The sequence below is a fragment of the Acipenser ruthenus genome, chromosome 6 (genome assembly GCF_902713425.1).
Source record: "Acipenser ruthenus chromosome 6, fAciRut3.2 maternal haplotype, whole genome shotgun sequence".
NCBI classification, from domain to species: domain Eukaryota; kingdom Metazoa; phylum Chordata; class Actinopteri; order Acipenseriformes; family Acipenseridae; genus Acipenser; species Acipenser ruthenus.
Genome location: NC_081194.1, coordinates 54,532,170 through 54,547,809, shown reverse-complemented (window position 1 = coordinate 54,547,809; position 15,640 = coordinate 54,532,170). Strand labels below are relative to the sequence as shown.

Genomic DNA, 15,640 nt, shown 5'->3' with positions numbered 1-15,640 from the left:
CCCTACAACTAAAAAAAAAAAAAAGTCTTGCTAGCACTTGCAGAATTCTGCAGATCATATGGAAATTGACTGTTCTGCGCACTGCATTCTAATCCTCTTGTTAAACATTTGTAGATGAAAATAATGTTATCTTCACCTAGCATATTGCATTCAGTTTCTAATTATGGAAGCTTCCATTTGAGAAATGTATTTTTTGTTTCTTTCTTTGCAGTATGTTTGTTTTGTTTTTGTATTTTTTTTTTTTATTATAATTAAACCTGTATTTTCGATTTGTCCTATTCTACAGAGTGTCTATACTGTAAAATACATGTTTTTAAACCTTGGCAGTTATACTAAATATCTTTGTATCCCTGAATAGAAAATGGTCTTCTCTTTTTAAAAATATGCAAACAGATTTAATGAGCAGTCTGTACCACAAGTGCCGTGGTACCCAAAATATGATCCACATGCGGAATGTCTGGGTATGCCATGTTCTCTTCATTTTACCCTCTTAATATAACTTCAAAGGGACTGAGCATAAGCTGATTCGCACAGGTGGCCTCGGAATTTGATTAGATATCCACCCCCCCCCCCAACAGGATATCTGGACCTGTAAAATTTCACTTCTGGTGTCTTTTTTTAGTCCTGTGCGAATCGGCCATGTCATGTTAAGCATTTTTGGGGTATTTCTCCTCAAAGCAATGCCAACCTTTACATTAAACCATGTCTTGAGATTATACGGTTCAGTAAAACACTGCCATTGGGCACAACCAAATTGGGCAGAGGTGAAAAATACAAAACATAATTGTAAAAAAAAAAAAAAAAAAAAGATGCTTTAAACTAAACATTTGGAGATATGTATGGACATGCATATCACTTGAAGGGACAAAACGAGTTTTTTTTTTTTTTTAGATGCGGTCAAGTTGCTGGTAGCCTTTTCAAAAAGAAGGTAAAATGAAATGAAAAGCTGCTTTGTTGATATGCTTCGTTCTTCCTCCGCTTTGCACAGCGAGGTTACTGGTTTTTTTCTGAGGATACCTGATTTTTAGTCCCGTGCAAATCATTCTGATAATATCTATCAATATTTTTTATAGTGATGTGTATATGACAGAAAGAGCATGAGTAGCCTACTGCTTTGTATTTCAAACAAATGTTTTTCCTGCTGAGTGAGAATCAATGCAGTTAGACGATCAATGCCGCACAATCTACTGTAGTTTGGATTTATTGGATTCTGGTAGATTTTGTCATAAAAACAGCCCCAGCATTTATTCAGAGCAACTACTTTGGCAGGCTGCAGACTGCCCTATTACTTTGGGAGCAATCTAGTATACAGTCTGCTATGGCTTTGAAAAGTCCATAATGATCTCCAAATTACTTTACAGTAGCATGATCCACAGAAAAGTTGCTTTCACTTGCTCTAAATAAGGGGTTCCCAAACCTTTTTACCTGAGGCCCACCTGTTCAGCTGCAATAGGCACTGCGGCCCACTATTACTCTTTGGGGAAAAATGTCAAATTAAAAAACATTTTATTTGTTTAAACCTGTAACATTATAAATAAACCTAATCTAATTCATTTGAATAAATATTGTGAAAGATGGAAATCACATAGAATATGCACTGAGTTAAAATAAACATTTCTGAAACACTTTAATTTTAGTAAATTAAAATAAATTGCAAAAAATAAACAGACGTTTTTATCAAACCTTTAAATTAGGTACCTTTTGTGTAATTGAACATTTTACAAATGCAGTTATTTTTCTTGGTCATCAAACAAGAAAGTGCATGTCTCTTATTATTCCCATTCATAAATACCTGAACAGGAATCACTTTTGAGTAAAACCAGTACAACATGCACAAAAAAAAAATCCTATCTTAAACACTGTGTAACTAAAACGTCCAGCCGTTACCTCTCACGCTGAACTGTCATGCACAAAAAAGACGTATGCGCACTATACAGAAGGAAATGAGAGCCTTGCATAAGTTATTTTTTTCGCCACTGCTCTGTATAACCAAATACAACTTGCAAAATCACATTCAGTTGGCTTGCAACATCCCCCCCCCCCCCCCCCAAAAAAAAATAAAATCGGAGCACAGCTGCGCCACTTAATCAAAAGAAAACCTATGAAAATAAATCCATCTGCAGCAAAAATTTGAATCCGTCAAAAAACGTTTTTTTTATTTTTTATTATTATTTTCGAACAAAACATATTCTAGCGTTATTTTAAGATGACTGTGAACGAGCCAGTAATCAATAAAATAGCAGTATATCCAAACATTTTAGTAAATGCAATTACCGGTATGTAACAAGATCAGTTTGATTCATAACTTGATTTAGTTAATATTGAAACCATACATCAAAGTACTCTTTTTAATGTTAATAGCTAATTAGTAACAAAAACGTATTCATCATAGGCATCAATTGAATTTTTAAATGAATGTCATCGAGTACAAAAGTTAGTATGAAAACGTTTCCACAAAAGAAAAAAAACATTCCAGCACCTCAAAGCTGAGCCCACGTTATAAATGCATTCAAACTCCTGGAGCTGCCTGTTTAGTTCTTTTATACTTTGCAAAACGTATTTCTTTGGCAGCAGATTTGACATATTGTAATTTTATTAATAGTGAACACACTTTTTGCATCTGCCAGCAGAGCGATCATATGACCTTAACACTGCCCTATTGTCAGAGCCCTCGCTCTACATCCTGCCTACAGGAAGGCAATCTTAACTTTGATTTGTGAATTTCTGCTTTGATTGACAGTCCGCCAATACTCCCTTGCAACACTTTTTTTTTTTTTTCTTACAGTTACAGCTGCCGTCGGCACCTGCTTTTCACTATTAATAGAAAAAAATACGTAAAATGTCATTGCTACCACAGCCCACTCGGGACTGTGGTGCGGCCCACCTTTGGTCTGCGGACCACAGTTTGGGTACCCCTGCTCTAAATGATCCTTGGTGCATACAGTAGGAATAGGGTAACTATGTGAGGTCCTGACCTTGTCCCTAGAGGCATGTAATTGTGTTGATAATTCTTCTCTTACTTCTCAATTCTGTATTACGGCTGTACTGTGCATTTAAAATCCAATTAATGGAAACTACCTGGAGGGAAGTGTCAGAGTTTAGGTTGTGGTAAGAGAGTGGAAATATGTGCGTCCCCTGTTTTAAATATTATCTAATATTTTAATTGGGGTAGATAGAGGTTTCTATTTACATGTAACACAGTTACATGTATAGCTATATCTGTATTTATATTGAACTTTTACATATACATGTAAGTCAAGGTAATCCTTCACTGACTGCCCTCATTCTGTATTTTTACAGATGTGGCTTGGGATATATTATTGAGGGACTTTATCCTGTACTGGTCACGGTGGTGCAGGGCATGATGTTAAGGTCATGAAGGGCAAGGCAGTGTTGCCTTTGTTGGGCGTGAAGATTCAGGGGCACCAAGGCAGTTCTAGGGGGCAAAAAGGACAAACATAAGTCCAACCCACTAGCACCAAGGCGATTTCATACTCATAAAAATTCATAAACAAGAAAAAAAGAAATACAGAGACCCTATTTTTGTCGATTTGAAATTTTAATTCAAACAAACACAAATCAATGTTTTCAAAGTGATTTCACACACTGTTATTGTTACAAATATAAAATATGGTTCACACTTCCATTGTAAAAATAAAATTGTATATAAAAAAAAAATCAAATTTTAAAAACAAACTTTCATAATGGACAAATACAAAGTGTATTTTTGGCAAAAAAAAAAAAAACCATTCAGGGTATTTTAATTAACTTGGTCACACACCACTGACTAATACATAGATTAGACTAGAGGTTTAGATACAGCCATACAACAGCACAAATAAGCGATGTCAGTGAAGGGAAAGTTAGATAGATTTCCAGGCAAACTGGCTGAAGATTTACCCATGGCTGGAGTTTAATAACGATAGTGGTCAAATTAGTTCGGTCTCCAGTCTATGCAACTGTAGTTTGCTTACCGCTGTTACAAAACCTGTACAAACAACACAGCTTTGAAAAAAATAATCGAAATAGAAACTTTATCAGGCAATGGAGAGTGGTCAGCATCATAATGGTGAACAGCTGGATATAGCCTACATAATGTTAGATGTTTACATTGAAGAGACTTTATATAGTTTCACTGTAAGGTAGTGAGACTGTATTGCACAAAAATAAATCAACAGAAATCGATGCACTTCTCAAGATTTGTGTTTTGTTCACTTATGTTCTCTCCTACTTGTTTCATAACGCAGAGAGCTGCCACTTCCTCTTTTTTGTGTAAGAATTTGAGTAAAACTAATTCTCTACCTATTGTGTGTTCATTTTTAGCGTTGGTGTTTTGGGGGTGAATAACAACGAATTACAAAACCGCAACGGTCATTGAAATGTCTGTGTAAATTAGCAATTTATATACACCTGAAGACATGAAAGTAGTATTGCACCATTTGCATTTTAAATTATTTCAATTCTAAGCCCATTCTTCACAGTTCAATTTAATTCTGTCTAATCTCATCCTTTCTGCTGTACTTGCTTGACAACTGTAAGTTGTTGTTGTGTGCACCCATTGCTTACCCAAACATTCGGTAAATCCTAGAACACTGCTTTAGATAGTTCTTCTTCCTTTTCTTTTTAAACATTTTTGAGTTGGCATGGGGTGGAAAAATCACAGAGTGACACTGCCAGTGAACACGTGTGATTGAAAATTCCTGGAAGCGTGGTCATGTTGAGCTCAATCTAACAGCATCCCTCCCTCTGTTTGCCCTTTATTAACCAATGATACAGTACGTCTTTCTTGTGGCTTAGTCCTGGGAGGTGCACGGTAAAAAAAAAATGGCAACAATAATACATTTATGATGAGGAGTCATTTTCTTGCAGGACGAGATTAGACAGAATTAAATAGAATTGTGACAAAACAGGCCAACTGACGCTGAGCAAGTTTGTGAGTGGGTTGTAGATCAGATGTGCTGGTGCTGAGGGACACCGGCGGGAATGACGGGCGGGCTTACAGGCAACTTTTGGCGTAAATTTTTTTTTTTTGAGAGGCAATGTGGTAATTGCCACCGGTGCTGTTGGTTATTTTACGCCCTGGGGGTGGATGTTAAATTTAATTGTGAGCCCCAATTTAAACAATCATTGATCAGTGATCACCCTGGAACATTTTGGCAGACTCTCATTTCACTTACTGTATATATAGGCGAATATAACTAGCACATGCATGTTTTCAGTTATATTTAAAGGCTTTTGGAAGTGCACTTTTTTCCTTCTTGCCTTTTAAATCGATGCATTACAAATGCTATTGTTTATTAACTATCCAATATTCAATTCGGGACTTAGTTGCTGCTAATTGCACCGCTAGCAGGAACACATTCCAAATCATGCCAATCATGATTAATTTAATTTATTCCAACCATCCATCTGATCTTGGATCGGCTGCATTTCCTATCGTTGTCCTTTTTAGTGCTGTAAATATAATTGTGTTTTTTTTTTTTTCTACAGATGATGAAATTTGCCTGGGATAATTACAAACAATATGCTTGGGGAGTGAATGAGCTGAAGCCTGTCTCAAAACAAGGACATTCAAGCAATTTATTTGGTGAGTAACTTTTTCTTTGGTCCTCAAGCTGTGCATTGTGCATGGCTGCATGTTAGATTGTGAGACGATAGAGGGAAAAAAGGCAAGTGGTGAATTAGTAACTGTAATCCTAAAGTTTCCTTAACGTTAAGTCTGGAAACCACTGAGAAAGAGAGAGTGGATGCAGCTGCTGACTGGTATGATTCATAATGCATGTTATAGGTATTATTCTGAGGATTCTGGAGAGTCAGTGTTTTTATACACTGTTTTTTCTGGTATTTTGTAAGTTGTTACATTTTATTCTTCTGCTTTATGGTGTCAAAATGTGCCCCGGTGTGCATTACACCACCCTGTACCCATTAATAGATGAATTGTTCCTGTAGCACAGCAAGCTTTGCATTAAAGTGTCCCAAGAGGCTCATTAATATAGTAAGCAAAACATCTGACATAATTGAAACAAATGTGTTTTCCCACTGGATATCCACAGGGGTGGGTGTGGGACTTCATTTCCCTCTCCCTCTGCATTTCAATCAACAGTTTTGTTGGTCCACTGTACATGTAAACTGTATATTTCCTGCAGTCGGACCGTTTCCTTATTGTGACTCTTTGCTTTTTTTAAAAATATATGTTTCAATGTCTTTTTACATATCTTTACAAGCATATACACCCTGTACTTTTACAGGTTAAATATGGTGTGGTGGAAACTTGGTAGCCTGTCAACATATTATATTTAGGGTCCATCATATGTATCTGCTTTTTTTAAATTTAATTTTTATATAAAGTGAGATTACAGATGCATCAAAAGACTGCAGTTTAAAAAATATTTAATGTATATTATTGATTGTTGGCTCTCAAAGTTTGCATAAAGAAAGACCCCTTCATCTCCCTGTGTAATGCTATACCCTGTCATTTCATAGGCCTACATCTTGGCTCTACAGCGCATGTTCAGTATTGTTTAGTCTTCAAATTGCAGGAAGGACAATAGATGTATTCTAACTCTTTCTCAATAATGCGGTCATGCAACAAGTATACAGCAGAGATCAAATAATTTAGGTAGAATATTGTTTATTCATTTATTTATTCAAGATTACTGCCGTCATTATTTATAATAAAAGGGGCATGTGGCTGCTGCCAAATAATTATTGTAAGATGGCTGGTATAATGTTTACTAAAGCAATAGTATAAATAATGAATGCTTTTTCCAGTGTTTGTCAGCAGTAATGAATTGCATGTGGCAGTGATTGACGTTTTAATTACAAAATCAGTGCAGTATTTCCTAGAGACTTTCCTGTAGCGAATTGAGGCCAGATAAGTTTGTCTGGACCTAGTGCTTAAAATGACTGGTGAGCAGATGTAGTGACATCAAAAAACACAAACAAACAATTGAAACAACAGAAACAACAAGTATTCAGCATCATTACCTGCAAACCCCCCAAAAATACAAACTCAATGACTAATACAAAGAAAAAAAAACAGCAATACAAATGGCAAAGAAAATGCTAAATACTTTTTACTTTAAACAAAGTGGTACTTTTAAGGGCTGTGCACAGTTTAAATGACCAATCCAATTCAAAAGGTCTGACCCTCACCACATCCACCAAGGATGGCTGTGTGGTCCGTTGGTTAAAGAAAAGGGCTTGTAACCAGGAGGTCCCCGGTTCAAATCCTGGCTCAGCCACTGACTCATTGTGTGACCCTGAGCAAGTCATTTAACATCCTTGTGCTCCGCCTTTCTGGTGAGACGTTGTTGTAAGTGACTCTGCAGCTGATGCATAGTTCACACACCCCAGTCTCTAAGTCATCTTGGATAAAGTCATCTGCTAAATAAACTACTAATAATAGGACAGTCTTGGTATTACTTCCTTAGTGGTGATTTATAACAATAGTTATAATGACCACTCCAAATACCATTTCACAGTAGTGTGGGTAGCCTGTGGGGAAAGCAATAGGTCAAACTTGGTGTTTTTATGTTCATTTCTATAGTAAAAAACTTCAGTTGCAGACACAGGATTGACCAAGAAACACTCTAAGCAGGACCCTTTGCCTGTAATTCTGATTGGTATCCCTGTTTTTCACTTGGTTATTGTGTAAGTTTGCCACAGAGCTGAAAGCAAACCCCTAATGCATCAGTATTGGTGCTGTTTTGTTGTAGTTCTTTTGCCAAATTGATGGATTAGATGGGATTGCAAGTTATACCTCCTGCTTTGGGGGTATTGAAAGAATCATTGACTCCACTTTTGTTGGCCTGGCGTGTTGCTAACTAGAAGACTTAAGCCCAACCACCACACTGCAAGGATCCAGTCCTGTGGATGGGAACCTACAGAGAGGAAATAGCAGTGTTGGAGAACTGAAACAAATCATAAACTTAACTTAACTTGAGAACATGAGCTGTTCTAAAGGAAAAGGGATTGTAATCATTCACGTATTATAAATGTAATTCCCATCAGACTTTTTCAAGAGTTATCGCGTCAAACAGGCTCTCCAGTCCTAATTCTTCAGTCATTTGGGGATTCTGTACAGGATACATTTATTACATATTATTTTTTTCTGTATTTAAATTATTCATTTAAAATGTAATCTGTAGGTATAAAAAGCAACATTTGGCAGATTTATGTGCATTTGTGTTGTAGCCCCTGTAGATTTGAGGTCTCCTAACAGTCCTTCCAATGAGTAGACTCTTTAGGGGGCTGCTACCCTAACTTTTGGTCTTTTCCAAAAGACTTTTCCATTTTGTTTATTTTTTGAGCATCTAATAAGAATCTCAGTAGAATGGGACATGAACCACAAAATCCAAGCTGTGATTACAGATAATGGGGCAAACATGGTTGCTGCAGTGCGCAAAGCAGGATGGAAACATATTCCATGTTTTGCACATACTTTGAACTTAGTAGTTAAAGGCTGACCTTAGGTAGTATTCCTATTGGCAAAAATGTAGTGCCATTGTTGGAGTTTTCCATCACCGCACAAAAGCGGCAGAGAAGCCGAAAGATTCAAAATCAGCTGAAGATGCAGAACAACAGCATGCTATTACAACTTCACTTTGTCTTCATGGGAAGAACAGATTGTGCTTAAGTGAAGAAGAAATGGCACAGATTAGGTCCACAAGTAATGCTTTAAAACCCTTTGAAGTAGCAAGACGGGAGGTGACGACAGAAAACTATTGTATCCATCTCAAAAGTCATACACTTCTACAAAAAACAACATCAACTACAGAGCAACAAGGTAGTTCACTGGCAGTACACCTATCAAGGTAATGCAAACGTCGGTTCCAGAACTTAGAGCACAATTATACTCTTGCAGCAAGCACACTGTTAGACATCAGATTCAAGAATATTGTGTTCCGTGACAGTGGAAATGTTCACAACATTAAAGGTCGACTCATGAGTGAAATGTAGGCACTAGACTAGACAGCCTTCCACTGAGCAACCTGCAAACCCTGAAGGTGGAATATGGGCAGAATGTTTTTCTTAAGTGTTTGCATCCCAACAGCATTGTGCAGTAACTACTGAAGCGCATGTAGAAATGTGCCAATACAGTGAGGAAAAGGTGAATGCAAGAAATGAAGATCCATTACAATGGTGAAAGTCCAATGAATCGACATTCCAGAGCAAAATTGCTAGCAAATACCTGGGAATAGTTGCCTCATCAGTCCCATCTGAGAGAGTTTTTTCAAAAGCAGGGTAAGTAGTGAAGCCAAAGAATGTCAACATTATGATGTTCTTTAAATTACAACTGAAAAGTAGTTAAACCTTAATATTCTTTAAATGTTTTTTTTTTTTTTTTTTTAATTTTAAATGAGTTTCTAGAGGTTTATTAAACACCCCATTAGGGGGAGCTTGTTTTTGTTAATTTTACATTAGTGCTGTAATATATTATTATTCGATGGTTTATTTGGACATGTAAAATATTTCTTTTAATTTTGCAAAAAAATATACTGTTAATATGTATATACTGTAGAGCTGTCAAACGATTAACATTTTTGATCTGTTAATTTATGGGCATTAACAGTATTATAGCGGCTGTCCTGCATAGTAATATTAAAAAATCAATAGAATCTTAAAAAAAAAAAAAAGCCAATGGGAATTGGGTCTTTTTAAAAGCATTTTTATTATTATTCGTATTTTAGTAAATGTAACACATTTTCACATAACATTGGTTGTTTACATAGCTACGTACTTGGCTTCCTTGTACTTCTGCATCTAGCAGAACCTGAGGCACTGAAGAGATTAAGCCGTTTGGACTCTTGTTACAGGTACTTGAGAAGACTGTGGCTATTGACAAGTGATTGCTTAACATGCTGTCGTAGTCAGAAATCAGAGACAGGAATTCCACATAATTATCTCTGTTTGAAGAATTGGTGCCTTCAGCTATTTCTGGTGTACACCAAAATTGATTCATAACCAAGTCGACTGCAATGTCTCTGTTGTCTGACATTTATCATTTTTTTTATTTGTAAAAAGCAATTAGAAATATTACTTCGAAGTTCTCAATATAATTCTCCATAACTGTCTCTATAATAAGCAATATCGTGCAAAATGTAGCTATGCTTACACCCTATCCTATTATTTATGCTACTCCTGATTGGACAGCTGTATAACAAGGGGCAGATCTTTGACTTTCCCATTGGTTAAACCTACTAAAGAACTTAACTGTGTATGTCCCACCTCCACTTGGACTGCCGCAGATAAAATGCAGATCTTCTATCGGTTGATTTTGATTTTATATACAAAAATTGAACTGAATGATTACATTTTAAAAAAATCTGTGATCAAGTCTTTAGTTGATTAATTGGAGCAGCTCTAATACATTGTAAATAAAACGAAGTTTAACTTTGATTCTATAAAGTTATTTTTTATTGTTATTTATTTGCAATCTATTATAACTTTGCTGTATAAACCTGAATATTTACTATACAAGTGTTTTGCTGTTTCAGGGTTTTTTTATAATCAAGAATAACCTGGCCTGGATTAAATCAATACATGTACCTTTACATCTGGTCTCTTAACATTATGGGGAAAATATTCTAGAAGCAAAGTAGTGTGCTCGACATGCTTAAATCATGTGGTGAATGGTCAGAAATGCAAAATATCAATTTTATTGTAATGCAAGCATTGTTACAAACAGAAATGTTTTTTTTCCAGTTTTCTGTTTTTCCCCCAGTTAAACAAGTAGTAGTTGTTATGTAATCGGTATCGTAATCAGTATCGACTGTACTTGGCTAGTATTACTTGGTATCGTATCGAAGTACAAATTGGCAGTATCGCCCATCCTTACTATATTGTATAACTGCCAAAAGTTTGTACATCAAACTGTATAGTGATTGGTTATGTATGTCCATATAACAATGTCACTGCACTATCTGTGCTTTACAAGTTTTGTCTTTTTTTATGGTCTGAAGAACAGACAAAAAAATCAATTGGTGAGTTTTGTTTGCAACCTGACAAGTCATGCCAAGACTGCCTGTGAAAACAAAGGGGACTTGCTGTTGCGCATCATCAATGGATTTATTTGTGTTGCAGCTGCCCTGCCTGTGGCTCTGCCCTTCCCCCTGAGCCTCGCTGCTCTGATTGTATCCTCTTCATGACTGCTACCTGTAGAGCTCCCTTCAGCACTGGGACTAGAAGAAGTGGAACTTTGCATTTCTTCCTGAGTATAATCTAGGTCATTGCTGGGGTTCAAGATTCCCCACAATCTGAATTCAACAACTCTTGCAGTACGTCCTCATCCCTTAGGAAACTGCTTGCCATGGTTATAATACAGGAAGTAAAAAAAACCATATATAAATGCATATACTGTATATAAATAATAAACATTCCTACTACTTTATTAGTTAGAAAGCACCCGGCCATAGTTATTATCAGATCTACAATCAAATAAACAATAACAACAAAAAAATATATATATAAAAAGCGTCACCCCCTCCTTTTTCTATTTGATTATTACATTATATGTCTGTTCACAATACAGATAAAATATTAGTGTAACCCCTTACTACTTCATCCATATCCAAACACCTTGCCCTAGTAATTGCAATGAAGAACTACAACACAGAAGTATGAATACATATACATATATACAGTGCCTTGCATAAGTATTCACCCCCCTTGGACTTTTCCACATTTTGTAGTGTTACAACCTGGAATTAAAATTGATTTAATTGGGATTTTTACCATTTGATTTACACAACATACTTAACACTTTGAAGGTGCAAAATATTTTTTATTGTGACACAAAAGTTAAATTAAATTAAATAAAAAAAAGACATTTGTTGGTTGCATAAGTATTCACCCCCCTGAGTCAATACTTGGTAGAAACACCTTTGGCAGCAATTACAGCTGTGAGTCTTTTTGGGTAAGTCTCTACCAGCTTTGCACATTTGGATCCTGCAATTTTTGCCCATTCTTCTTGGCAAAATTGCTCAAGCTCTGTCAAGTTGGATGGGGACTGTTGGTGAACAGCAATTTTCAAGTCTTGCCACAGATTCTCAATCGGATTGAGGTCTGGGCTTTGACTGGGCCATTCTAAGACATTCAGGTTCTTGTTTTTAAACCACTCCAGTGTAGCTTTGGCTACGTGTTTAGGGTCATTGTCCTGCTGGAAGGTGAACCTCCGCCCCAGTCCCAGGTCTCTTGCCCTCAATCCTGACCAGTTTCCCAGTACCTGCCGGTGAATGTGATGGTGTTCTCAGGGTGATGAGCAGTGTTGGCTTTGCGCTACACGTAGCGTTTTGCGCTAAGGCCAAAAAGTTCAATTTTGGTCTCATCAGACCAGAGAACCTTTTTCCACATGTTTGCTGTGTCTCCCACATGCGTTTTGGCAAAATCCAAACGGAATTTGATATGTTTTTTTTCAGGGGTGTCACGGCAAAGGGAGTGAATACTTATGCAATCAAGACTTTTCAGTTTTTTATTTGTAAATAATTTTGAAAAATATGTAGATTTTTTTCCCCACTTCGACATTATGGACTATTTTGTGTAGATAAGTGACAAAAAATCCTAATTTAAATCCATTTTAATTCCAGGTTGTAACACTACAAAATGTGGAAAAGTCCAAGGGGGGTGAATACTTATGCAAGGCACTGTAGTAACCCCTTCTACTCACTACATTTTATTATGTCATTTATATATATATATTAGAACTGCCAGGCAGTTTTACAGCTTCCAAGCTCAGTACCAGTTGGACATTTTGGCGAGCTGTAGCATTGCAGCACAAGTGTCAGCAACAGATCAGTTTTATGGAGCAGTTTTCAATTCAGAATACTGCATTAGTTAATTATGCTTTAAACACCATATTAACTGTGACACAATCTACACACTGTAAAGTCATTTTTGAATACAGCATATATGGGTTCCTAAATGTGTTGTATAGTAACCATAACCCTATGTGCACCAAGTTATAAGCTAGTTTTACATTTGACCTTAGAGGTCAAAGGTCACAGGCAAGGTGATTTTTGGATAGAGCACATATAGTTTCCTATACGTGTTTCATAGTAACCATTAACTGCACTTTGTGAGGAGTTATAAGCTAGTTTTACCGAAGATTTTGAAAGGTTTTTAAAGAAATGCGTCAGGTGTCCGTATTGGTTTACGCACAAACACCTTTTTAAAAAAGTGAATTGTATTGACACAGGGATGATGCTTGTCAACTTTGGAGTTAATCAAGTAAACCATGTTTCAACTGAAGCGGTTTTAAATTTAAGAACGAAACGTAGGCCTGGCCGTCACCTTGTTGTACAAAAGAACACAATTTTTTCCATATTTGAAATCATTTTCCCCAGGATGATGCCTACCAAGTTAAGAGTTAGTTGGTTAAACGGTTTGCAAACAGAAGCAGTTTAATGTTTGGGGCTCGTTTTGGTGAATTTGGTGGAAGCTATTTTGATTGTAAAATTTATCGCAGCAACTTCTGCTTCGCAAACTTGAAGCAGGTTTGGTTGCTGATGACGTATGCAAAGTTTCAGATCAATCAGTTCACCGCTTCCCAAGAAGAAGATTGGTTACACCGTGTGCAAACAGGAGCAGTTTAAAAGTTTTGGGAGGAAAACCAATAATAAAAATAATAATAATAATTATTAAAAATAAATAAATAATAATAATAAATAAACTTTACAATAACAATAGGCTTCCCAAGCCAGCTTGGAAGTCTAATAATACTAAATAAAATGGATATAGCAGCTCTCCAGATGAGCAGCTGCTTACTAGGTGTTTTATGCATTGAAAAAATATTAATTACGTGTGATATTTAAATATAATGCTTAAAGAATATGTATAGCAATTTTGCTGCACAGCTTGAGTTTGCATGTTATCAAGCTTCTTGTACTTCGTTGGTTCCCGGCGTCTCAATGGTCAGGGGTTAATATACTGCATGTGGTACCTAGAGAATGAATCTGCTAATTGTGGATTGTATTGGAATTGCCAGATACACTTGACCAATAAGACTGTGTTTAAAATGTAAAAAAAGCGTACGGTTGAATCCACTCGCTTGCAGTGCATATCAGTGGATTCTTGAACCTTAGGATTTCTTGGTGCCGTCTTAGTCCTCCTCAACCGAACCTACTAATTGACCTGTCTGTCAACTGAATTTTTGGCAGGTAAATCTGTATAATAAATACAATATCTGTGTTTGGAGAGAGTCAGGGTGCTTTGTGTTGCTATATCAAGGAGCTCAATCAGGAATACAAATATTATAGTTTCTTTATTTGCATTAGTGCAGTATTGGTACAGTTTTAAATATATTTTTGTATGTTTTTGTTTGTTTTTTCATTTTTAGGGAGCGTGTCTGTCAATAAATATTTGCAATATTGCAAGCCTTAACAAGATTGTTGTAGCACTTTGTCCCATTTTTAAAACGTTCTTTACTTTCCTTTATTTAATATTAAAACCTCACTCTTAATGCATTCTTAATTTATAGGGTGCAAACTACCCATGTTCTGTGAGAATGATGTGTGCACGACAGAATATGCTGTGTCCACATCAGTGTGCGGCGATGGATTTGGATGGGACCCTAAGATTTTCTTCTAGCTGTAATTATTTTGGAGTTGAAAGGAACATTCTCATCTCTGCGTCCGCTATCAGTATTGTTTTGTGTGTGTGTGTGTGTGTGTGTGTGTGTGTGGTGGAGTGTTGATCGATTACCAGTAAACCAGGTACAACCTCCAGGATGACATTCCTAGATGTGAAAATAAAATACTGTACTAGTTAAAGGTCATAGGAGAACAAACCATTTATGTTAAGTTGATTAACCTCATTAATTTAGCAGAGGAAGGTAACGTCATTCATACTGACACCAGCGTTTATTTATTTCAGTATATTTCATAATGATTGCCTTTAGGCGGAAGGCACCTTTTACTTAAATGTTGCTTTGAGATGGTTGATTACTTTATTTTGTAATGCTTTTAAATTGCTTGTACTCTGTGGTCCGTACTGTACTACTCTGAAGTGAATTGACGTTGCAGCAGTAGAAGGTTATGAAAGACCTCTGCTATAGCTCAGGAAATCTTGTCTAGGGTATTGTTGTCTATTTATTTATTTATTTAATTAGGGGGAGGCACAAGGGCCAAAATAAAAGGTTCACACAAAACAAGATATTTACTTGTTAGGATTCAGAACATATTTTCTAGTATTGGCCTAGAGATGCAAAAAGAACAGCTTTTTGAGCAGGCTGAGATGCTAAAAGGTACACATTGTCATGGATGCTATATTAGTATTATGCAGCTTCTCTTTGTATATTCCTGGTAAACGTATTCTTTTTTTGTTTTTGAAAATGTAGGTTATATTGCATACTAGCATACGAGTAGAAGTAGCAAAGTTTCAAACCTGACAACTTTTTAAAATGTCATCAAGTGGCATGATGTTGTAAGTTTGCATCTTGAATCTGTTTGCATCTCAGCTGTTTAAATACTTCTTGACAAATAAAATAGGTATTTTGCTGCAGAATTCTGACACTGGTATTTTGTGTCTTATCCACGATATTGCACTATAAATAACTCCTTGTGAGAACAGGAATGCATACAGATGTTGTGTAGCTTTGTTCCTTGGGAGGAATAAAGGCAAACGGCTAGCTTTCAAAAAGACT

The 15,640-nt window shown here is 36.3% G+C and overlaps 1 protein-coding gene across 1 annotated transcript in view; it reads left to right on the top strand.

Annotated features, from left to right (window-relative positions):
• Positions 1–15,640, top strand: part of LOC117411293 (mannosyl-oligosaccharide 1,2-alpha-mannosidase IA) — a 151,980-nt gene that overhangs the window by 40,875 nt on the left and 95,465 nt on the right. The window contains exon 2 of the mRNA XM_034018575.3: positions 5,491–5,587. Within this exon, the coding sequence (XP_033874466.3) occupies positions 5,491–5,587 (97 nt within the window). The remainder of the gene's footprint in view (positions 1–5,490; positions 5,588–15,640) is intronic.